The following is a 24,224-nucleotide window of genomic DNA, read 5'->3' on the forward strand; positions in this document are numbered from 1 at the left end:
TGGAAAATAGGTCAGTTTGACTGCCAGAGTCTTATGGCAAGAAGAGATTAGAGGATAAGCTGCTTCTTAAAGTAATTTATGTTGCTTACCAGGCAACATTATTACAAGAACACCTTGCTCCTGACGTTACAGGAGACAGCCAAGCAGCTAAATCCTTTTTTGCTGAGCTACCAGAGGAAACACTGTCTCAGCTGCCCTCTGAAATGAAAAGATTGGCTTCTGGTCATTGAAACCAGCAGGAACAAAGTCAAAAGAAGGCAAGTGCAAAACCAAACACGATGGCCTGCCTTAGGGAAGCCTGGCTGCCGGCAAACCATGGCTTTTAAAAGAGGGACTTTGTGGGGCGCCTGGGTGGCTCAGTCGGTTGAGTGTCCGACTTCGGCTCAGGTCACGATCTCGCGGTTCGTGAGTTCGAGCCCCGCGTCGGGCTCTGGGCTGATGGCTCAGAGCCTGGAGCCTGCTTCCGATTCTGTGTCTCCCTCTCTCTCTGCCCCTCCCCCGTTCATGATCTGTCTCTCTCTGTCCCAAAAATAAATAAACGTTAAAAAAATTTTTTTTGTTAAAAGAGGGACTTTGTAACCAGTCACTGCAAAGCACCAAGCTAAGTTTCAGAGTAGGTGCAAAAGTTATTGTCAGCACCTGGCCCCATCTTTTTTCACTTCTTTGAAAAGTAACTCCTGGTACCTCTCCCCAGACATACGGTGCCTGGGCTACTGAAAAGTCTGCACCCCCAGGCGCAGGCAGCACCCCCACCCCGCCACGCTTGATCTTTCCCTCACTTGGTCCAAAGTGAGCTGAGCTGAGGCTCCTTCCCTCCTTGCATGTTTCATAAACATTCCCCGTGGCGTCAGCTGTTGCAAACGGCTTACTGTGTTATCCTTCCAATCAGCATACTTAGATTTTAATAATGGTCTTGAAAGACACTCAAGGGCTTAAGTAACTACCATAAAGGAGCAATTCTGGGTGCCTGGCAGAGGAGAAATCCTAAGACACCCCCACCCCTTAGACCACACAGGCCGTGACTGGGGCGGGAGAATTTTTTTTATATAGGATGTTCTGGCGAGCAGTTTGTAAAGTCTCTGAACTCATAAGTAAAGCTGATTAGAATGAATTAAGTTTATTCGTTATTTGAGAGAGACAGAGACAGTATGAGCGGGGGAGAGGTAGAGAGCGAGGAAGAGAAACAATCCCAGGCAGGCTCCATGCTGTAGGCTCAGAGCCTGACGCGGGGCTTCATTTCATGAACCGTGAGATCAAGACCTGAGCCAAAATCAAGAGTCGGCGCTCAACTGACTGAGCCACCCAGGCACTCCCGATTACGAAGAGTTTTGGGGCGCCTGGGTGGCTCAGTCGTTTAAGCGTCTGACTCTGGCTCAGGTCATGATCTCGCAGTGTGTGAGTTCAAGTCCCACGTTGGGCTCTGTGCTGACAGCTCGGAGCCTGGAGCCTGCTTCCGATTCTGTGTCTCCCTCTCTCTGACCTTCCCTTTGCTTGTGCTCTGTCTCTCTCTGTCTCTCTCTCTCTCAAAATTAATAAATAGACATTAAAAAGATTTTTAAAAACGAATGAATTTTGAGGAAGCATTTCCTGCCACTTGATCTAGTATTGAAATAACTGATACCTAATTATTGTCATTCACTTTTGTTGAGAACGAACTGTCCTCGGCTTACCTGCTACTGAAAAAGAAACTAATGCAGTGCTTCTAAAACCGTCTCTGGATGAGCGTCACCTGGGAACTTGTTAGAAATGCAAATTCTTGGGCTCCACTTCAGATCTATTGGATCAGAAACTCTGGGAGTAGGGTGCAGCCACCGGTTTTAACAAACCCTCTGGCAGGGCACCTGGGTGGCTCAGCGTATTGAGGGTCTGACTTCGGCTCAGGTCATGATCTCGCAGTTCGTGAGTTAGAGCTCCGCATCGGGCTCTGTGCTGACAGCTCAGAGCCTGGACCCTGTCTCTTTGCCCCTCCCCTGCTTGCGCTCTACCCAGCCCCCTCCCCCCAAAATAAATAAACATTAAAAAAAAAAAAAACCTGCAGGTACTTCTGAATGCATGGAAATTTGGAGAACCACTCACCGAATAGGAAACCAATTGGTCAAAAAATGGACGATGAGGGACAGAGCTACAAAAGTGTGTGTGTGTCAGGAGGGTGAGAACGAGGGAGGAGAGCACTTTGATGGTGTCTATTATAAATCATAGTGAGAGGACACGGGCAAATCGTACTCACACTGCCCGGCTCTGTACCTTTTTGCTGGCTGGCCTTGGGGCTGTGGTCGAACTGGGAACATCATTGTTGCCAGAGCAATAGTAAGACATTCGGTTGCAGTTACGATCAGCAATCTGAAAAACACAAACCATGACGTATCTGTCCACTGACACTGGTTCACTGCACAGATGAGCCTGCGGTCTGGGAATCACCACCTCAGAACTCATTTCCGATACATTTCTGCCTTTTTTTTTTTTTTTTCTGGTTACAAAGGAAAGACAATTGTCATAAATATAAAACAGAGCAAAGAATGTAAGGTCACATTTAATTTTATTGCTCCTGAGATAATCACTGTTAGCAGTTTAGTGTGTAGAGTGACCCATAGTTAAAACCTCGTTAAGACCACGGGCTGCCGAAGTCCCTCCCATGTTGTGACTTTATTGGGAGGGCGTGAAAAATAAAGTGTGGGAACAGCGCCTCTCTGTGGGCTAGTACGGTACTGTCGTGGGCTCTTAAAACACTATTTTAAAAATTGTCAAAAACCACTGTGGACAAAACGTTCTCCCCTTGCTACAACACGATTAGAAAATTCTTAACCCAATCCACATAGAAATTTAATAATTTCATTTTTATTAAGGACACCAGAATGATCAAGGCTGTCATTGATAGCTGCAGGCTATTTCCCCACCCTTCCCCCCAGGGGCCATCAGAAAATGCTAATGCTTAAAGGGACCTTAAATATGAGGTTGGACCATGGTGTGCTGGCAAAGGTAACAATCGGCTTCTGAGGGGGAGGAGCTGGTGTGCAGCATTTGCCTATTTCTGTGCTGTAAATGCTTTCATCGTGGCAGATTTCAGGTTAACATAACGTCACTGAACAGAGCGTTAGGAAGAGAGGTGCACTAGCAAATCATTCTGTTGTATATCCTCCATACAAATACAATAGACACAAATGACCTCAAGAACACAGATAAGAGTAAAACGTAGTAAAATAGTGAGGAAGGGCGTTTGAATACTACCTTTCTAAAGTGGAATAATTTTGGATTTATGGACAAGTTGCAAAGGTAGTACAGAGTTCTTGTGTACCCTTCTTTGCCCAGTTCCTCTCGATGTTAGTATCTTACATAATTATGATACCTTTGTCAAAACTGAGAAATTAACATGGGCTCATGACTAGCAACTAAACCACAGATTCAGATTTTACCAGTCTTTCCGCTAAAGTAGAGTTTCAGTTTTAACATCCAATCCAAGATACCATATTACATTTAGATTATTTTTTAGTTAATACAGCTTATTTAATTGTTAGTTTATATAATTTCATTTTTGACAGTGTCTGTGGTTAACATCTGGCTCAGAACACTTCAGAAATTTGACCAATCAGCTCTCAGAAGCCGTGGGTTGATTCTGGAAGTCAAAAAAGGTAGAATAGAAACAATTTCATATGATGCACACTCTAGATTCTCTAGATTGTTAGAATCTTTGGTAGTGGGTCTCTAGGTGTTTCTTAAATTCATCCATGGTTCAGAAACTCCACAGAGACGAGGAAAAGGAGGCCCAGGGCAGGATCAGACTTGCCCCTGACCCCTCAGCTGGGGGGGTGATAGAATCAAGACCCAATTCTGGTCTCCAAATCATTCTTCTCATAACACACTGTCTCCAGTGGGCAGATCTTGTAAGAGAAATTATGTCAACACCTAGGAGTTTGATATATCATAATCAGGGGAAATGAAATTACTCTAAAAGCTTATCCACAGATCCATAGATAACTGGGGAAAAAAATTCAGATGGCAGCTTTATGGAAAAACAAACAACAATACTGAATTATACACTCAGGAGTGTGAATTTCATGATTCTATCACAATTTTGAAAAAAATGTTCAGGTGAAACACATTCTACAAAATATCTGACCAGGACTCCTCAAAACTGTCAAGGTCATCAAAATCAAGGGAAGTCTACAAAATTGTCCCAGCCAAGAGGTGACTGAGGAGACAGGACTACAAAATATACCGTGGTATGCCAGATGGGATCCTGGAACAGAAAAATGGCATTAGGGAAAAACGGATGAAATCTGAATAAGATATGAAACTTTAGTTAATAAAAATAATAATGGATCAACATTAGTTAATTGTGACAAATGTACCATCCTAATGTAAAATGTTAATAAAAGAGAGACTAGGTAAGGAGTATACAAAAACTTTCTGTACTATATTCACAACAATTCTATAAATTTTCAAGTGTTACAAAATAAAAAAATTGTGCCAAGAAAAAGCAAAGAATTCATGGTAGGAAAACAGGATAGCCCAAGTCATCAACCCTCTCGGGATCTCGGTTTTTGTTTATAAAACCTGGCTTCGCTCTTTGGAATTATTATATGGGGAAATCAACTTATGGATGTGAATGAATATTTAAAAACAACAATGGCAACAACACCATTCTAGTCATCTGAAAAACAATCAAAGTTACATTTGCTTCTTTGCAAACAGAATCCATGGACCCCATGCGGCTCAATCAGCTATCCCCTAAAGATTTCCCACCAGTGGCAACTAACTGAGCAGATCTTCAAATGCCAGGCTTGCCTCTGCCCGTTGGCAGAATGGTCTCGATCACTTCCAAAGCCGAAGCCCTGAGAGCATTGGGCCAGCGGAGCAGGGGCAACGGTCCCGGTCGATTTCGTGCCGTTTTGCCAAGTTTCGGTGAAAAATGAAAAGAGCTCGCGTCACCTTTCAGGGTTTGACACCTTCCCTACCTTTGACGACATGATGTTCTTTACCTCCTCGTCTGCTGCACAGTGTGGTCCCGCGAGGTCTGGATTACTACTGCTCATCACCCGCGCCTGCAGCAGCTTTGAACTCACGGCGGCAGCCGACGTGCGTCCAAAGGTGTGGTAGCGAGGGTCGGGGAGGCCAGCAGGGGCGCCTGCACCCCGCCAGGTACCGACATGTCAACAGAAAGGGGATCAGAGTCACTTACTGTGCTTGAAAGGGGAAGGGAGAGAGTGGAACGAAAACCCACCTGATTAGATCTTGGAATTAGGGTCTTATATCAAATGCTGGGGGAGGTCCGAGGGGCAGTTGATAAGGTGGGAGGCAGCAGGGAGCTGGGAACACACACCTCATCCAAAGGCAGAGGCGGCTACTGAGCCAACCCCAGGGCTACTGGAGCTTCTGATGGTTCTAGACAAGCTAGAAATGTGGACTTCTAAACTTATTAATATTTACATTAAGACAGCTTTAAAAGTCCTGTGAGGTGTTCTGAGATCTGAGAATCCAAGGAATCCTCTGAGCCTCATATCAGTTTTCACCGTGATGTGTAAGTCTTCAAAAGTGATTATGTGAGTCTATGAGATATTACCAGTTCTGTAAAAACTCAATCGAGGGGCCCCTGGGTGGCTCAGGGAGTTAAGCGTCCGACTTCGGTGTAGGTCAAGATCTCATGGTTTGTGAGTTCAAGCCCTGCATCGGAATCTGTGCTGTCAGCTCAGAGCCTGCTTCGGATTCTGTCTCCCTCTCTCTCTCTCTGCTCCTACCCTGCTCACTCTCTCTCTTTTTCAAAAATAAATAAACATTAAAAAAAAAAACTTACACAAAAAACCTCAGTCGAAATTACAGGTTTACTTGCAATGAGGCTGCGTGGACTAATAAAAATGGCAAGTTTCTTTGCTAGGTAGGACCTCGAGGTTTGTAAACTTGGTAATGCTACTTTTCATATCCTGCTGACTAGAAGCACCGGGCGATTCTTACCTCTGTAACTAATTGGGAAGACTGGAGAAAGGCACCGTTGTTATTTCAAAAGTTTAGTTTGGGGGAAATGAGGACAGGGATTTCTTTTCTTCATAATGAGACGTTTAGGAGGCAGTGCTCACCACGACAGTCAGATATGTGTTGTGTCCCTGGTCATTATCATCCTAGTGTCCTACATTCCTGTTGTCACTGAGCCATCTTTGAAAAGAAAAGATCCTCGCCTGCATCAGAAATTACCCACTGGGGGGGCGCCTGGGTAGCTCAGTCGGTTGAGCGGCCAACTTCAGCTTGGGTCATGATCTCACAGTCTGTGAGTTCGAGCCCTGCATCAGGCTCTGTGCTGATGGCTCAGAGCCTGGAGCCTGTTTCAGATTCTGTGTCTCCCTCTCTCTGACCCTCCCCCGTTCATGCTCTGTCTTTCTCTGTCTCAAAAATAAATAAACGTTTCAAAAAATTTTTTTTAAAAAAGAAATTACCCACTGGGTAAAGACCAGTGAGAGGTCATCCCACCGGCGGAAAAAAAGAGGAAGTGCCTACGGTATACAAAGAGGGAGCGAGGCAGGAAGGAAGCCAGAGGGAAAGCTCTAGAAATAAACTTCTCAATTCAGCATTCATGTTCCGTTTTGTATCACTGATGCAAAAATAAGTGACAAATGAACAAAATGGGTTTTACCTGGAAAAAAAGTTTCCGTGGAAGAGGTGATGTTGGGCATTTTCTTATATTTGTAATTATGTGGCAGTGGGCTGGGGGTGGGGGGGGGACCTGCCCACCAGATGCCCACACCGGGGGCAACGCTACCTGACTTGGGCGAGTCCCTGGGCGGCTCCGGCAGGCGGAAGACGTAGTGCACGTACGAGGCCAGCAAGCAGTTCCTCCCGTGCTGGTCCTTGGCCAGGTCCTTGCTGTTGTGCAGACTGTTGGCGATGGCCACGACAGACTCAAAGGCAAACTGGGAGAAGTTGGCTGAGGAACCGAGAGAAAAACGGGTGGCCTCATCATCAGTCATTAATGAATCCAGGTGCAATGTTCTCTAGGGCTGGGTCCTCAATGGATCAGAGGTAGAATGTTCTCCGGGGCTGTGCCAAGGAGTCGTCGCTGCCGACCAGCTGAACCAGGCAGGTCACGATGCGGGCCGGGGCAGAGTGAGCAGTTTTAGGGCCACCCTCCGCCCCGGCTCTGCTTATTGGGAACGACTTGCACATTTCCTTCTCCATCTCCCCCTGGGGCCAGGACTTGAGATGGGGTCTACTGTGGCTCTTCACAACAAAGACTTGAGACCGTCTAGACCCCCTTCCCCCTCTCAACCATGCTGTGACCTGGTGTTACTCAGCGGGACCCACACTGACATGAGCACTACCACCTGGGAGCCAGTTAGACATGCAGACTCTCGGGCCCCGCCCCGGACCTCCAGAGTCAGAATCCGCATTAAAAAGATGCCCAGGTGATTCTCAGGTGCGCTCGGGTCTGAGATGTGCTGTTGCAGCACGCAGATTTTTGGGGCCACAGATTAATCTAAAAAGGGAGATGTGGGGCGCCTGGGTGGCTCAGTCGGTTAAGCGTCCGACTTCGGCTCAGGTCATGATCTCGCGGTCTGTGGGTTCAAGCCCCGCGTCGGGCTCTGTGCTGACAGCTCAGAGCTTGGAGCCTATTTCGGATTCTGTGTCTCCCTCTTTCTCTGACCCTGCCCTGTTCATGCTCTCTCTCTGTCTCAAAAATAAATAAACGTTAAAAAAAAATTTTTTTTAATAAAAATAAAAAGAAAATAAAAAGGGAGATGTATTGTGCTGTCCTCCGTTGTGGACCCGCCCAAATGATTGATGACTGTGTACAGTCTTGTTCAGGAGCCCCAAGCCCTCCACGGTTTGGCCCCACCCTAGGTATCCAGTCTTGTACCTTTTCTGCTCAAATTCAACTCCCTTTAAAATGAGGTAGCTGTTCAGTCCCCACCGTGTGTCTGCTCTCTTAGCTCTGCCATTTTTCTCATGCTGTTGTCCTCACTTGGAAAGTGTTCTCTGCTCCCACCGGCAAAATCCCAGCAGCCCTGCAATGATGGGCACAATCCCCCCTCCTCCACGAAGACTCTGACACCACCCAGTACAGGGTTTCAGTGACACCGACACATAAAGTTCTTTGGCCGTTCCTGGGGGAACTCTGTCTCTCTGAGGAGGCATCCAGCCTCCCGGCATTCACCGGGGTGAAGTGCATTTCTCCTCCTTTCTTGTCTCCCCACCGTGACTTCCATAGTGCCTGACAGATGGGTTCTGAATAAATGCTGTACCTTAAGTGCCTCCAACTATTTGGTCCCCCAGGACAGGCAGCAACTTGCTACAAGCTCAAAACAGGTGAATGAACACTCTGTCTAGTGAACAAGTCTATGTTAAATAGCTGGAACATACGGGGCACCTGGGTGGCTCCTGTCGGTTAAGCGTCTGACTCTTGATTTCGGCTCAACTCATCATCTCACGGTTTGTGAGTTCCAGCCCCGTGTGAGGCAGTGCGCTGATGGCGTGGAGCCTGCTTAGGATTCTGTTCCCCTCTTTCTGCCCCTCCCTCTCTCAAAATAAATAAAAATAAACTTAAAAACACTAGCTGGAACAGACAAAGCAGGGTGCAGATATGTGGGGGCATGGGAAGAAATCTGGGAGGGGGGTGAGCTTGCCAGTTTGCAGGAATCTATCCGGAGAAGCAACAGCTCCACGAACAACACTCTGGCCTGCCTGTGACAAGGATGTCTAACCTGTAGATGCACGAAAGAAGCATCCCAGGACACGATGCACCCAAGGGATTCTTCCCGGCTCTGCAGGCTACCTGGCATGTTCTAGACTATGAGTTCATGGCCCCTCCCCGCCAGCTCACTCATGTGCCACGGCCCAACTGTGTTACTTACTTCTCTTCTGACACTCCCAGGAAAGGGTCTTCCGATACTGTTTTCTGAACCTCTTTTTTTCTAAACCAGACATTCGGGTTTTCCGCCTTTGTCTTGCGCTTCTTACTTGCACATTTTGGCCTTTTCCCCTCCGCCCCTCCTTCAAAGCCATCTCAAATACCGTCTTCTTCCTGGGACCCTCCTTCATCCTCCCAGATGGATGTTTTCACCACCCCTGCTCCGGTATTTAGCGTATGTGTCCCTATGAGGACTTCTGTCGGTCCTGCTGCTCTTTGCCATGTTGTAAGTCCCATACGCTCTTGACTGTTCCTGCAAAGCCTACAACACCTAGCAGAGGACTGGAGCATGGGTGGGACCCAAAAGACATCCGCTGGACTGGAGGGCACAAGACCACATAAGTCCAGCTGAAAACAGCCCGAACAAAGGTGCCTCACAGCTACTGGTCCTGCAGGAGTCCGGGGAACCGCCGGACCCAGGTCATACCTGACATTGTCCCCAGAGGAAGTCTTACACATCGTACTTAGTGCTAACGTGTTCAAAGTAAGCATTTAAAATATACTGTAAGACAGAAAAACCACTGAGTGGTTGCTGGGGACTGAGGGGAAGGGTGAATGGGGAGTGGCTATGGATGGGTAGGGGCTTCCTAAATTTAGGGCTGATGAAAATGTTCTGGAATTAGATACCAGTGACAGTTGGACAACTATGTGAATGTGCTAAAAATCAGTGAATTGTGGGGCTCCTGGTTGGCTCAGTCAGTTGAACGCCTGACTAGTGATTTCAGCTCAGGTCATGATCTCACGGTTCGTGAGTTTGAGCCCCGTGACAGGCTCTTTGCTGACAGTGCGGAGCCTGCTTGGGATTCTCTCTCTTTGCCCCACCCCTGCATGCTCTCTCTTTCTCCCACTCTATTTTTCTAAATAAATACATAAACTTAAAAAAAAAAACAAATGAATTATATGCTTTAGTGAATTTTAAGATATGCATATTATATCTCCATAAAAAAGCGATCACACTGAATTTCAATTTAGAGAGTTCCTTTCCTCCCATTTAATAGGAACTGTCTGACTTCTTCAAACCCTATTTCTTTGTTGGTCAAGAAAACAAATATCTCAGAAGTAAAATAAATCCATCAATTATAAGAAATGGAACTTGAAATATTGCCTCTGATCATTCAGTACATACGTCGTTAAAAGCTGCAATTTTAAGCATCCTACATTAATATGCATTTTTTTTAACATCCAGGAAGTCTCAAAAAAAAAAAAATCAGTGGACTTGGCTTCCCTGGACTCACGTCATCATTGGAAAGGAAGATAGCACCGCCCCTGTTCTCAGGATTTCCGGGAAGTCTCGGTTCCCACAACAAGGCGCCGCCCCCCTCCCCCGGCCCCGCAGGCCTCCCACCTGTCTGGCCGGCGATGACCATGGGCTGCACGGAGAGCTGGAAGAGCTTGTCCAGCACCAGGTGCAGGAACAGCACCAGCGGCTCCAAGCGGGAGGAGTTCAGGCAGATGAGGCTGAGCTTCAGCTCGTGCTCCAGCGACGTCTCGCTGATCTTCTGGTCCAGCACGCGGATGGGGAAGGTCACCTGGCTCTCCAGGGAGTGGCAGAGGGTGAAGAACCTCTCCAGGTGGTTGTCCTAGGAGGGCAGACGGCACACGTTGCACGGGACTCACCCCTCCGTGCTCACCGGGGGTGCACGCACACACACAGCTCCAAGCCTCTCATCCCGCATTCCAGACCAGGAGTTCTAAGACAAGGCTGTTTCACACCGAGGGTATGAACTCCTCTGTGCCATGGTGTGAACAAAACAATCGCTTCTTTAAATTTTTTTTTTATGTTTTATCTTATATTTGAGAGAAAGAGAGAGAGAGAGAGAGGAAGCATGAGCAGGGGAGGGTCAGAGAGAGGGAGACACAGAATCCAGAGCAGGCTCCAGGCTCTGAGCTGTCAGCACAGAGCCCGACGCAGGGCTCGAACTTGCGAGCAGTGAGATCATGACCTGAGCCGAAGTCGGATGCTCAACCGGCTGAGCCACCCAGGCGCCCCAAAACAATCTCCTGATAACTATTAACTGAAGAAAACATGCTTTGGACTCTGGCATGGTTTGTAAGCAGAGGCAAGGACACCAGGTTAGACACGTTGCCAAACAGGGGGTCTGAGCACACGTAAAGTGCAGGCAGGGGCCAGAAAAGGAGGGAATGTCGAACTGGCATGGGGGAAAGCTGGAGAGATGGCAGGATGACAGAGGGAAATGAGACAGCAGAAGAAAACGCTGCAAATGGGACCCCCTCGCACAATGTCTCAGCCAGCAGGCAGCAGGGCAGGTCCTGGGTTCCTTCATCTAGGAGCTCCACATTTTTATGAGGTCTTCCTCATTTAAACCACAAATAAAACCTGAACAGGCCTGGAAGTCTCCACAAAGAACCAAAGGTTGTTTTTGTTCTACCCATGCACAAAGACGGTCACTGATATTTTACTGGACTCTGTCCTTACAGGTTTCTCTGCTGTACCCACAGCTTCCTTCTGGCTCTGATCTGAAGTGGACCTTGAGGTTCCTTACCTGGGTGTGAACCGAGGAAACAGCTTGCACTTCAATATTAAATACTCCCTTATGTCCTTCAGCCCACTTAATGGGAGGGTTCTGTGGAGGGACTTTCTGTGTTAAAGAAAAAAAAAAAAAAAAGATTAGCAATTCAGTCCCCTTTTCTGATCACCGACAAGCCGAGTGAAGCAACTTGACCCTGTCAATGTCAGAGTTCTACAAATATAACCCTCCCTGGAAGCCTAATCTGAGTGGTCCAGGAGTTAAGAGCCCTGAGTTCAAGTTCAGTTCTTCACAGAATTAGTTACTGTTACTTTGACAAGTCAAATAAACTCCCATTTTCTTATGCTGAAAGGAGGGATCAGAAGTGAGTGATGTGGGGCGCCTGGGTGGCTCAGTGAGTTAAGCATCTGACTTCGGCTCAGGTCATGATCTCGCGGCTCGTGAGTTCCAGCCCCGTGTCGGGCTCTGTGCTGACAGCTCAGAGCCTGGAACCTGCTTCGGATTCCGTGTCTCCCTCTCTCTCTGCTCCTCCCCCGCTTGGGCTCTCTCTCTCTCTCTCAAAAATAAATAAACATTACAAAAAATTGTTAAAAAAAAAAAAAAAGTGAGTGATGGGTCTTAAACTCCCATCCAGCAGTGATAATCCTGGATTCCAGGGAGTAATACTGCAGCGAATTCCCCATTAGTCAGGAATGTCAAGACCAAGTGTAGAATATCTTACAAGACATGAAATTTTAATGCTTTCGAGTGCTTGCACTTCCTTTCCCTTTTAACACCGTGTTTCCAAATAGCAGTCCTGGTAGGCTCCCGCTTTAATTACTCAAAAGGACTCTTTCATATACTATTTATAGATCAGCAGTTGTTCAGTCCTTAGGGACTTGCCTTAAATTCCCACCAGAATTGGCATCCTCTAGAGACACCACCACACAGCGTTGAGTGAGCACCGCCCAGCCTGGCCCAGCCATGTGAGTGTGGGCGTCTCCCGCCTTCTAATGGAAGGAGGCTTGCTGTATCTACAAGGGGAGGATGTGTGCATGGGGTGTGGACCCTTGGAAGTCCTCAGACAGACTCACAAATGGGGGCTCAAAGCTGGATCCAGCCCACAGACAAGTTCTGTTCGGCCCAGTGTTGGAAACTTTTCTTTTTTTTTTAACGCTTATTCATTTCTGAGATACAGAGAGAGAGGGACAGAGTGTGAGCAGGGGGCGGGGACACAGAGACAGGGAGACACGGAATCCTAAGTGAGGCTCCAGGCTCTGAGCTGTCGGCACAGAGCCCGACGCGGGGCTCGAACTCAAGAACCGCGAGATCATGACCTGAGCTGAAGTCGGATGCTTAACTGCCTGAGCCACCCAGGTGCCACAGGAGCCCTTATCTTTTAAGATAATTGTAAAATATTTATAAATGAAATGATATAACGTCTGGGATTTGCTTCAAAGTAATACTGACTGATGCAAACCTGCGCCAGGCAGACGAGGAGCACGAGAGCTGGTGCAGGGCCAGTGCCTCTGTGGTGACCACGGAGAGGCCACCGGGCTCCCTTAAAAGGGTGGACTGCAGCACTGTGCATGTGCAAGAGGTGGCACAGGAAACAGGAGGAAGCAAAGACTACCGGCATTGGCATCTCGGGAGCAATAAAGGTATCCAACTGCAGACAGCGACAAGGGACCCAGAGGAGGAGAACCCGGCGACAGTTAGTGTGGGAACCTGCTAAAAGGATCTGTACTGAGAGCAGCTGTTGTCGCGGAAGGGCTCTATCTGCCTTGTGCTTTACAATACATTATTCTGTGAGTCCCTTTGTCGTGGCGAATGCAAGGCGGTGCTTCCTTGGGTGCAAGGTGCATTTGCCAAATATTCAGAACTGGGGATGCCTCAATGAAGGGGGTTCCACGTCCACATCTGCTCCCATCCTATCAGAGCAACGTGCTCTCAGAACATGCAACACGCTGAGAGACGGCCGTCCTCCCAAACATGCTGAGCATCCTCAGTCACATTTAAGGGAATGAGAAGTGCATCTGGGCAGGTGGTCCAAGACCATGGCCGGCCAGGAAAGGGCTCCTGGCTAACTTGGCGGTTACCTCTGCAGAATGCATGGAATAGTTGGGGGGCAGCTTTTCCAAGGCAACTGGGAGACAGTAGGATCCCGTTTGAAGGCGTTCGTTTAAGAGAATTGGCAGCCACTGAAACAGATGATGTAAAGAATAAAGTGGTATTTATTACAGCACATAATTCTGGCAATTTATCTAGCTCACAATAATCAAATGCAACTAAATGATGATTAGATATTGACCAGGCCTCTTTGCGGCAGTAATTTCAGTCAAGTTCTTTGCATTTTAAATTCCCTGAGAGCTCCGAAGATAGTAATATCCATGATTTACTGCTTTCAGAGCCAAAGTAGTAGCATTTTTCTTTATAGCCAGTGTTTGTGAGTGTCTGAACAAGATCAATGTTTATCTTACCTTTTATATATATATATATATATATATATATATATATATATATATATATATATTTAAAGAAACAACTTTCTTCCCCTTGGGGAAAAAAGAGCTAGTTTTATATGTGGAGCATATATGTTAAATCGGGAAATAATGGACAATGCCATGCTTTTTTCTAAGTGAGTGTTCTTCCAGAATCCAGCATCCCCTAGCTTTCCCTTCCAGAAATATGTCATCTGCTACATCAAGTCATGTTTGCTTTTTGCTATCATCTGGCTTGGCGTATTTTGCTACTTCTGGCAGGAAAAAAAGCAAGTGAGTAGAATTTAGTTGTTGATCTCTACAGGGACCTTGAGTCCCTCAACCGCAGGGTGAATCAGCAAGTTGAAAACGACTCACCGAATATCCCAGAAGACTTTCCACGGAGGCTCCTTGCTTCTGCTGACAGCTGATATGATAGAAGGTGAACAGGAGGTGGTGATGTACTGTGAGCTTAGCAGGAAGCTTAATTTTCACTTCTTCATAGAAGTCAGGAGACCTGTTTCAAAAGTACATTACACACAAACAACTTTTAGCAAGAATGATGACTTCTCTGACTATAAATTGTAAGGCCACAGTCCTTTTGCTCCTCAGAATTTGCCTGCTTGGTGTGTGGCCTTCTATTTTTTTAAATGTAATTTATTGTCAGGTTAGCTAACATACAGCACAGAGGGTGTGCTCTTGGTTTTGGGGGTAGATTCCTGTGATTCATCGCGTGCTTGTCCCACCGAGTGCCCTCCTCAATGCCCATCACCAACTCTCCCCTCTCCTCCACCCCCTTGCCCAAAACCTCAGTTTGTTCTCTGTATTCAAGAGTCTCTTATGGTTTGCCTCCCTCCCTCTCCGTTTGAAACTATTTTTCCCCTTCCCTTCTCCCATGGTCTTCTGTTAAGTTTTTCAAGTTCTACACATGAGTGAAAGTTCTACATATGATATCTGCTTTTCTCTGACTGCCTTATCTCACTCAGCATAGTACCCTCCAGTTCCATGCATGTTGCTGCCAATGGCAGGATTTCATTCTTTCTCACTGCCAAGCAGTATTCCATTGTATATATAAACTACATCTTTATCCACTCGTCAGTTGATGGACATTTAGGGTAGTTCTAAATTAAAAATGAACTACCCTACGTCCCAGCAATAGCACTACTAGGAACTTATCCAAAGGATACAGGAGTGCCGATGCATAGGGGCACATGGACCCCAATGTTTACAGCAGCACTTTCAACAATAGCCAAATTACAGTGTTTTGCTTTTTACTCTACATCATTCTGCTCCCAAGCTGGAGATCCTTGGACCAACCTTATGCCCCCGGATATGCTTTGCCTACCTAACACTGCTCACAAACTAAAGGTTTTGTCGGGGTCAGGGGGGAAAGATCTCTGCACACACAATGTAAAAGTTCAACTTCATCTGAAAATGGGATAAGGCTCAGAGTCTTGCTGTGACCTCCTTTTCTATCTCCACCCCAAGAACAGGGACTGGCATGTGGCTGGCACTCATCAAAGGAATTTGGATTAGCAAACGAATGATGTTAGGAAGGAAAAGGAACCTGATTTTAGTGAATTACAAAGTCCCAGATACTTTACTAAGGGCTTCATGTATATTATTCAGTTCATTGTCAGCCTAACCCAGGAAAGTGCATTCAGAGAAATGCTTAATTGGGCCAAGGTTATCAAGCCAGGATCAAACCCAAGTCCATCTGACTCTGTAAGGGTGGACTATTCATCTCCTCTTCCTGTGAACTGTGAATAACGGTTTAGACGTTATTCTGTGACTCAGTTTACCCACAGAATAATCAGTGTTCCATTTCTCTTGGCCAACTTAAATCTCCTTAAAGTTGACAATGGGGCAGGTGTGGAGTGATAGTTAGAAGACAAGTAGACAGAGAAAGGAGAGCCGGTTTTGTTTCTGGCCCCCTGCAGTATCTCAGAGCAAGGTAGGAAATTTATTTCTTTATTTAACACCATAAAACTTCTCATTATCATACTAGGACAGAAGGCTCCAGAAAAGGCCAAACAACATTTGGTTCTTAAAGATATTTCCTTCTCCCAGTCTTAGGTAATGGCAAAAAATGTGCATCTCTGACCCGGAATCATGGAACTGACATATATTTGCTTGGTCCCTCAGTCCCCCAAATTATAAAACTTTTGGGAGGAATCATCTAAGGGGTTCAGAAAAGCCAGGAGATAATGAGACAACCATGACGTAGGTTTACAACTCTGAAACGTACTTACTTATTATGGTATGTAACGGCTGTGTAAACTTCCTGGAGAAACTCCGGGCCATTAGATTTTCCGAAGATGATCTGTTCGCCAATACAGAAAAGACCAAATGAGCGGTGATATTTGGGTTCATCAAATCAACTGCCATCGGCCCAGGGGATGCTCTGGTCTCACAGAGCTGCATTTTGCAAATTAAGGGTGCTGAGTTTACAACTGATCCAACTGCACACGTACCAATGGGGAACTGGTTACGAAGGGTATGTTAGTGACCAAGGGCCACAGGGCTGTGAGCCTGGAAGGCCAGCACTTTCTCCACTCCGCCTCACTGTCTGTATGTCTGTACTCCAGGGCGGAGCCACAGAGCGCTGCCCCAGCGACTCTGGCCCGGGCTCTTTTCCCTCCAGAGACATGGACCTGGTCGCTTGGGTGATCAGGGCCTTCACTGGCCTGTCCACATGTTCGTGCTATTTAGAAAAAGACACCTCTTCTGGCCTGACTCAGCCCTAAAGGCACATGATTTGACTCGTCTTTGGGCAAAGAAAACAAGGGCCCTTTTTACTAGGTGCAAAAGTGACAGGTCCCGGGGCCTGGGGAGTAGAGAACAGGCTGGGCCTGGCCCCTACTTGTCCCCTACGAGAAATTTCTGTGCAGCTGTACCCGGCTGCCCTGGGAGCCTTGCCAGGGGCCAGAGCAGAGAGAACCAGGGGCATTTCCTTGAGTATTTCCTTGAGCATTTCCTTCCCACCACTGTTGCAAGAAGATACCTTTGGGTAGGTGAGTAAGCCAACAGGAAGATGGTTAAAAAAAAAAAAAGGAGATACTTCTAGAATGGATGCACTGGAAAAAAATTACTTCAGTAGAAAGGTGTATTAACTGGATTCTGGGACTTGCATTAAATAATAACAGCTAACTTCCCATCTTATTGGCAGATAGTAGAAATAATACAATACAAATTCTGGCCTTTTGGGTTCCCTAGAGAACACTGTTATTATATATTTATTATTTGATTTAAATTTTGCTTCGAGATGAAGCTCCATTCCCGAGATGGGTTGAGATGGTGTGTGCTTATCATGACTAGGCAATATATATCTCCAGATGTGGTCTGGGGCTCAGGCAGAGTGTATCTCAGTGCACATCTGGAAATAGAGCAAACATGGCTGACGCAGTGGGCCCGTCTCTCCAACTCTTATGCCAGCAGGGGTGGTTTGGAAAGATTTCGTGATATTTTTCAGTCCTCTCAAACGCTCTGCATTTCCAAATTTCATAGACCGCTAGGAAATAAGTTAGGGAAGAGACTTTCAACTTAGACTGGCCCTGTTTCCCCATCAGCACACCGGGACCCATGTCGGACTAGCCCCAAAGGCCTTTGCGCCTGCTGAGAGGTGTTGGTCGGCCTGAAGAGACGGACTCTGTGCGCCGCTGGGCTTTGGATGTTGCCGGTGGGAAGGTCAGCACACCCCGGGGTGAGGCACGTATACGTGTCCCTCTTACCGGCATAGCATTGCTAGCATCCTCCCCAGACATAAACTGGATCTTTATTGTAATGTTCCGGGCAGATGCTAGTTTATTAGCAAAGTTCAGCCTCTGCGGGTAGACGTAGAGAAGGTTTCTGGAAAAGAAAAGGTAAAGAGCCAGTGAATCAAGTCATGAGCATGATTTTGCCAAGTTCTTCAGTGAATACTAAAGCCTATGCTCATGAGGTAATTATTCTGACGGAGTCTCTCCTTTCTGAAGTGAATGATTTGGGGAGGAGTGAGGTATTATTGATTCTTCCTCTCCAGCTGCAGTCATCGATGATAACCAGCACTGTTCTCTGCTTTGCTACCTGGAAAGACGTGTCTGCTGCAGCTCAGAAAGTCCTACCATCTGAGGGTATGGAAATTTGCCTAGAGGGAGTATGTCTGATACAAAGAAAGCAAAAAAGGTTCAGCTCGTCTTCAACGAAACTCATGACCACATCTCATTTCTTTTCTTTTTCTTCCTTTTTTTCCCTTTCTAATCTGTATGTTGTGGTTTCAATTTTTTCTTGGCATTGAATTCTGGATATGTTTAGCTTTCTTTTCATATATATATATTTTTAAGTTTATTTTTTTTTAAGTTTTTTTTTAACGTTTTATTTATTTTTGAGGCAGAGAGAGACAGAGCATGAACAGGGGAGGGGCAGAGAGAGAGGGAGACACAGAATCGGAAGTAGGCTCCAGGCTCTGAGCCATCAGCCCAGAGCCCGACGCGGGGCTCGAACTCACGGACCGCGAGATCGTGACCTGAGCTGAAGTCGGACGCTTAACCGACTGAGCCACCCAGGCGCCCCTTAAGTTTATTTATTTTGAGAGAGAGAGAGAGAGAGAGAGAGAGAGGGAGGGGCAGAGAAAAAGAGAGAGAGAGAAATTCCAAGCAGGCTCCGCACTGTCAGTGTGGAGCCTGACGCGGGGTTTGAACTCACGAACTGTGAGATCATGACCTTCACTGAAACCAAGAGCTGGTCACCCTTCTTTTCCTACCTAAGATGACTGTTCAAACCTCCAGCCCACAAGTTATATGACAATCACACAACAACAACATGAAAAATACATCCATCCATCAAACAACTATGTGACAGCTACTAGGCTAATTATCATTTTGTATGTTTTTTTCATTCTATTCGCATTATTGCCAGTATATTCCACTAAAAGGTAAACTCTGGGAAGGCAGAGATTTTTATCTGATGTTTTCATCCACTGATGAATCTCCAGCATATAATACTGCCTAGGACATATAGGTGCTACGTAAATATTTGTGGAATAAAGGAACAAATGTGTATATTTTTGAAGAATTCTATCCTTGACTCAAAGAAATAATGATACTAACATTTATAGAGCACTTATCCTGAGTCGAGCAGTGTTCCAAATACTTGGTGTTTGTTAAACTGTTCAAGTCTCATAATTATCCTCTAAGTAGGTACTATTGTCATGGCATCATCCCCATGTCACAAATAAGGAAAAGATGAGATACAGAGGTGTTAAATCATTTTCCCAAAATCATATAGGTAGGAGATGTCAGTTGGGAACTGAAGTCAGGGAGTCTGGCTCCAGAGCTGGGCTCTTAACTACTAAGCTGTATTCCCTCTGACAAGACTCCCACAGAAATGACCAGAATGGTCTTTCCATCCTGTGTTATTCATGACATCTCTCGGTGACAAGCGTGCCTCATTTTCTGGGTCTTATTAACAGATGAGTGTCAACAGTACACAGGGCTGATTCAATTAGTGTCACCTTCTTCGGGCAAACGTCTTGTCCTTCTCACACTTGGTCCACTGTTCTAACTCCTAGGTAACACAGTCTCCGCAGACAGATACATGCTCGTCCCAAAGGCTTTCAAGAGGACAAAACTACCTTTGTGTGAACCAGACACAGGAGAGGAGTGACCGAGAGAGAGAGGACCAGGTGACCAGATTTTTCCTTTGTGAATAGTAGGTTCTTATAATACGTTATAAAGATTTGCCTGTTAGTTGGTATAAGGGTTTCTTAACCTCACTGTTACTGACATTTGGGACTGAAAACTTCTTGTTGTGGGATGGTCCTGTGCAATGTAGGACATTCAGCACAATCCCTGGCTTCTACCCATTAGATATTAGGAGTATCTCCCCCCTACTCAGTTGCGACAATCAAAAATGTCTCTGGAAATTGCTAAATGTTCACCAGAGGGGTCCAAATCACCCCCATTTGAGAACTACTTATCTACACATGTGATTTTGTGTGGTAAAGATCTGTTCAACTATACCCAGAAGATTTCCCATCTTTTTTTTTTTTTTAATGTTCATTTATTTATTTTGAGAAAGAAAGGGCACACATGAGTGGAGCGGGGCAGTGAGAGACAGGGACAGATGATCCGAAGCGGGCTCTGCACTGACTGAACAGAGCGTGATGCAGGGCTTGAACCCACGAGCCGCAAGATCATGACCTGAGCTGAAGTCAGATGCTCAACCAACTGAGCCACCCAGGTGCCCCAGATTTCCCACCTTTAATAGATATAGTCAATGCCGTTCACTGGGTCCATGTTCAAATGTAAAGTATGCTCTACTGGAAAAGGGAAAAGTCAACACTCAAGTACGAGGCAGAAGATGAAAATTCTAAATCTGTTTAATTTATGAAGTCTGCGGTAGTGAGGGACTGGAAAATGAAAAGGGAAGGACTAAGCTGGCATTGACTCTCGTCTTGCACCCATAACCCCTTCGTTGTAATAACCAGATTTATCCTGCAGTCACGTGTGTGTGAAAGTGGTCATTTTGGACCAGCGTCTGCATAAATGCCCAGATTTACCCCATGGCTCTTCCTTGTTACGACACTGTCAGCGGGGACAACACTAATAGCCACAGCCCTGGACAAGACCAAATGGATGGGCTGAGTGAACCCGCTCCTGAAGGACCTGGCTGACAGCCCCACCTCAGTGATTTGGCACCAGACGTGTAAATAAAAAGCGAGCCATGTGACAAAGTTAATGCTCCAGGGAGAGCCCCCTGAACTATCAGGAATGGACGCAGTGATCCTCAGAATCCCTGCTCTGGTCAGGCAAGAGGAAGTGAAAAGCTTTCTGAATGTTTTGTGATGGGGGTAGCCCTCAGAGCTGAGAAAATACGAGAATGCCGGGGCTAGAGCTGGGCCTTTAATAAAAAAATCATATTCTCAACCTAGCTTCGCTTTCGTAACGAAATTTCGGGGTTTGACATTTCTGTTCCGTCATATGTTTCAGGCAACTTATCACTGTTGAAAGCGACGATGCTTTATTTCACTGAGTGTCGTAAAACCTTCAGTCTTACACCAGCTATCAGGCAAGGTTAATTCCGTTAGCCTGCTGGTCGCTGAAGGCTGAACACAACACAGCAGTGCCCCACCTGTTCCACAGAACCCTAGCGCTTTGCAAAACGTTAACAAGTATGTGGGGAAGTGGAGGAGCTGGGTGACCAGATGCTGCTGGGAAAGACTGGAAGAGACCAAGATACACAGGTTAATGTGCACCGTGAATCTGCTGTCAGGGGAAAAGAGGCCGCTCCCTTCCCTCAATGTTTTGACCTCAGAACTCATTTCATTGATCTGTTCTTTCATGGTATGTTTCACATGTGTAATGTTCTGAGAAATCACCTGGGAAAACACTGAAATGAACTTATCTGGGGACAGAGGAGCATCCCACATCGAGGGAGGAAAAACGCATCACGATTCTCTGCTCAAAGAGGTTGCAAGGTGATGACGGACAACTCTCAGGTGCTCAAGGAAGAAAATGCTACTTGGAGCTATCAAGAACACACAGGAGCTCTTTTCTTCGGCAAGTGCAAAGGTCAGGGAGGTCTTACTTTACCCTCAACTCTCTGTATTGGGCAATTTTCTGGAAGCACAACGGGGGTGACACGGTGCTGGCGACAGATCTTAACTGCTGTGTCTCGTGACCTCTCTAGGGCACTCTGTGTCTTGCACTGTACTTCTGATGCCCTGGCGTGGCAGCGGCTGGCGCACACACTTCCCCCTGCCTGCTGGCCTTTGTCTCCAGCTCTTTCTAGCTGCCATCCTGTCCTCTTGTTGATCTCTTGTGATCTCAGGATCACAAGTGGCTGTAAACGGTTCACTGCAGTGACCGCTTCCTACACTTAAGTGAAAAAGAATATAATTGCAAGGCAAGAATGTCATCACAAGGAAATTGATTAAATTTAGCAAATGGGCATAATATTCAACAGGCTTCAAAAGCCAGGAAAGCGTCGATGCCTTCCTCCGAAACGTAGGTGTCAGGCCATGATACAGTGAAGGGATGGATGTAGAATTTGGGGGGTGAGAGCTGGGAACCACCCAGTCCAAGCCCCAACTTTTGAACATGAGAAAACAGAGGCCCTGGGCGGGGGGGGGGGGCGGTCGAGGAACAGTTCACCCTCTGAGTTAGCCACAGAGCAGATCCGAAATCAAGTTCAGTGCTGTTCTGAACAGAGCCCGTGTCTGTCTCAGTGGCACCTCCCAAACCTTGCCCTGTCGAACGGAGGGAGCCCAAACGCGAGGCTGTTAGGAATGGACACGGATGTCATACTGAGGATGGGATGCCGTTCAAAGTTGGGTGTGGGCACAAGGGTAGGGGTGCAGACCCCCCTCTGCTCACTCTTGCTCCCCTTTGCTACCACCGCTCCATCTGTACAGCGAATGTTGCCTGAGCGGTAGCCTCAAGAGTGGTTAACGGCATTGGCTCTGGAGCCAGAGAGCTGGCCTTGGGCAAGTTATGTAGGCTTTCCAAAGGGAGGCTAATAATCACACCTCCCTCGCAGGGCTGTGGTGGACATTCGCGAGTAAGAATGCACTAAGGACAGCTGTGACGATGACGAGGCTTTCCTGCACACAGCTACTAAGTCTGACACATGCCACAACCTACACTCTCCGCTGCAAACCACTCTCGTGTCTCGGCCGGACCACTGTGATGCTTCCAATTCATCTCTTGGCGTCTACGCTTGTCCCTTATCATCTACTCCCTGTATATCGGTCAGGAGGACCTTTCCAAATGTAAACTAGATTACGGCAGGCTCCTGCGAGGGTTTCCCAAGCTTCGCATCATGATCCCTAGGTGATCGGCCCTTGGCAATCTCTCTGACCTTACTGCTCATTACTTTCCCACACTGGCCTTTTTCTCGAGGGCCTAGAACATTCTAAACTGATTCTTATGTCAGGGCTTTCGCACCTGCTCTTCCCCTTGCCGAGAAGAGCTTCTTCCAGTTCTCCACATGACCAGTCCCTTCTCATCTCCTGGGTTTCGGCTCACATGTCACATCATCCAAGAGATCTTTCCTATCATCCTTTGGAGTTGGCCCACTCCACTCCCTCTCTCACGCAAACTCTCTCTCTTTCATAATCACAATTATGAAAGTTACATGGTTATGACGATATGTATCCATTTTTTCAATCTTGGAGAGTTGAAAAGTAATGAAAAGTATAGAGAATAAAATATCAACTACCCAATATCCCACTGCCTTGAGGAAAATCGCTGTTCAGAGTAGCGTTATTTCCTCCTGCCTTTATTTCCTCTGTACGTCCAACATTTTTATCATACTGTATAGACAAAGCTTTTTGTTTTTGTATCGCTGAATGTTCAGTTATGACCATTTTCCCAATACACATGGCTTTGATGGCTACATGATTTTTCATGTTATGAATGTGCCATAGTTTGCACCAGTCTCCAAAAAGACACATTTAGGCTATTTCCTTTGTCTCAACTATTAGGCTCTGATGAATCCTTTATCTATCTTGCCCCCTTTGCAATGTAGTGTCCTTTTGGAAAAATCTCTTTAGGTTCTATAAAGTTCAAGTTTCTTCATCGTTGAATTAATTGGAAAAAAAAAACCCACCAATCTACCTTTATTTATGCTGTGGTTGAAGAAATAATGAGCGAAAGTTTGTAAAAATGCTTTGAAGTAGGTGGGTCAAAGGGTCCGTGTAAATCACGACCATCGTCACACAGACTGGATAAGCAGGTGAGCTGTCCTCACACTCCTCCCGCGTCCCAGTACAGGGGCGCTGCCTACCTGACCCACTTGTCCTTCAATTTTGCACATTGCTTCCACAGGGGTGCTGGACCCTTGTTCTCAAACATCATCACTATGGGTGCTCAGGGTCCTGCTCCATACTGAACGCGCTTTCCACAGGACACACAGGTGGAGGGAAACTTCAAGAGAATTTAGTTCAACATCCCTTTCTGCAAGCTGGAACCTGATTCCAGGGAGGTTAAATGGTTTTGCCTAAACATTTTTTTTTAAGGAAGATGTGTCTCCCAAGGATCATTCTATTTCTTACCTCCACAATGCTAAGTGATGTGTTTTGTTAAATATGCATGCTTTTAAAGAAATGAATATATGAAAAGCAATAATGTTATCTCTTGGGAGGGAAGATCTATCTGCAGGGTGGGTGATTCAGAGAGTCTAAACCAGGTAAGGGTGATTATCAAGAAACTGACAAATGAGCTTGTATTTTTATAAGTGATAAATTATATGCCTCATATCAGCTGGAGAAAAACCCTAAGAGTTATGTTATCTAATGATTCTTGAGAAGGTAGCCTATAACCAAAATAGGCATCACTGGTTATGGCCGAGCGATTTTGAAAGCTGCTTTAGTTAAGTGTGGGTCCAGCGTATGTGCATTTAGTACAA

General features: G+C 46.3%; 1 protein-coding gene across 4 annotated transcripts in view; it reads right to left on the reverse strand.

Moving 5' to 3' along the window:
* DOCK8 (dedicator of cytokinesis 8) overlaps nucleotides 1–24,224 on the reverse strand; it is a 227,687-nt gene that overhangs the window by 70,901 nt on the left and 132,562 nt on the right. For 3 of the 4 annotated variants that reach the window (XM_049633181.1, XM_049633207.1, XM_049633199.1), the window contains 9 exons: nucleotides 17,570–17,687; nucleotides 16,091–16,161; nucleotides 14,217–14,355; nucleotides 13,458–13,559; nucleotides 11,395–11,490; nucleotides 10,236–10,470; nucleotides 6,746–6,910; nucleotides 4,953–5,122; nucleotides 2,245–2,340 (listed from right to left, as the gene is read on the reverse strand). In XM_049633181.1, the coding sequence (XP_049489138.1) occupies nucleotides 2,245–2,340; nucleotides 4,953–5,122; nucleotides 6,746–6,910; nucleotides 10,236–10,470; nucleotides 11,395–11,490; nucleotides 13,458–13,559; nucleotides 14,217–14,355; nucleotides 16,091–16,161; nucleotides 17,570–17,687 (1,192 nt within the window). The remainder of the gene's footprint in view (nucleotides 1–2,244; nucleotides 2,341–4,952; nucleotides 5,123–6,745; nucleotides 6,911–10,235; nucleotides 10,471–11,394; nucleotides 11,491–13,457; nucleotides 13,560–14,216; nucleotides 14,356–16,090; nucleotides 16,162–17,569; nucleotides 17,688–24,224) is intronic. The other variant, XM_049633191.1, reaches the window with a different exon arrangement.

This window comes from Panthera uncia, chromosome D4 (genome assembly GCF_023721935.1).
Source record: "Panthera uncia isolate 11264 chromosome D4, Puncia_PCG_1.0, whole genome shotgun sequence".
Classification (NCBI taxonomy): Eukaryota; Metazoa; Chordata; class Mammalia; order Carnivora; family Felidae; genus Panthera; species Panthera uncia.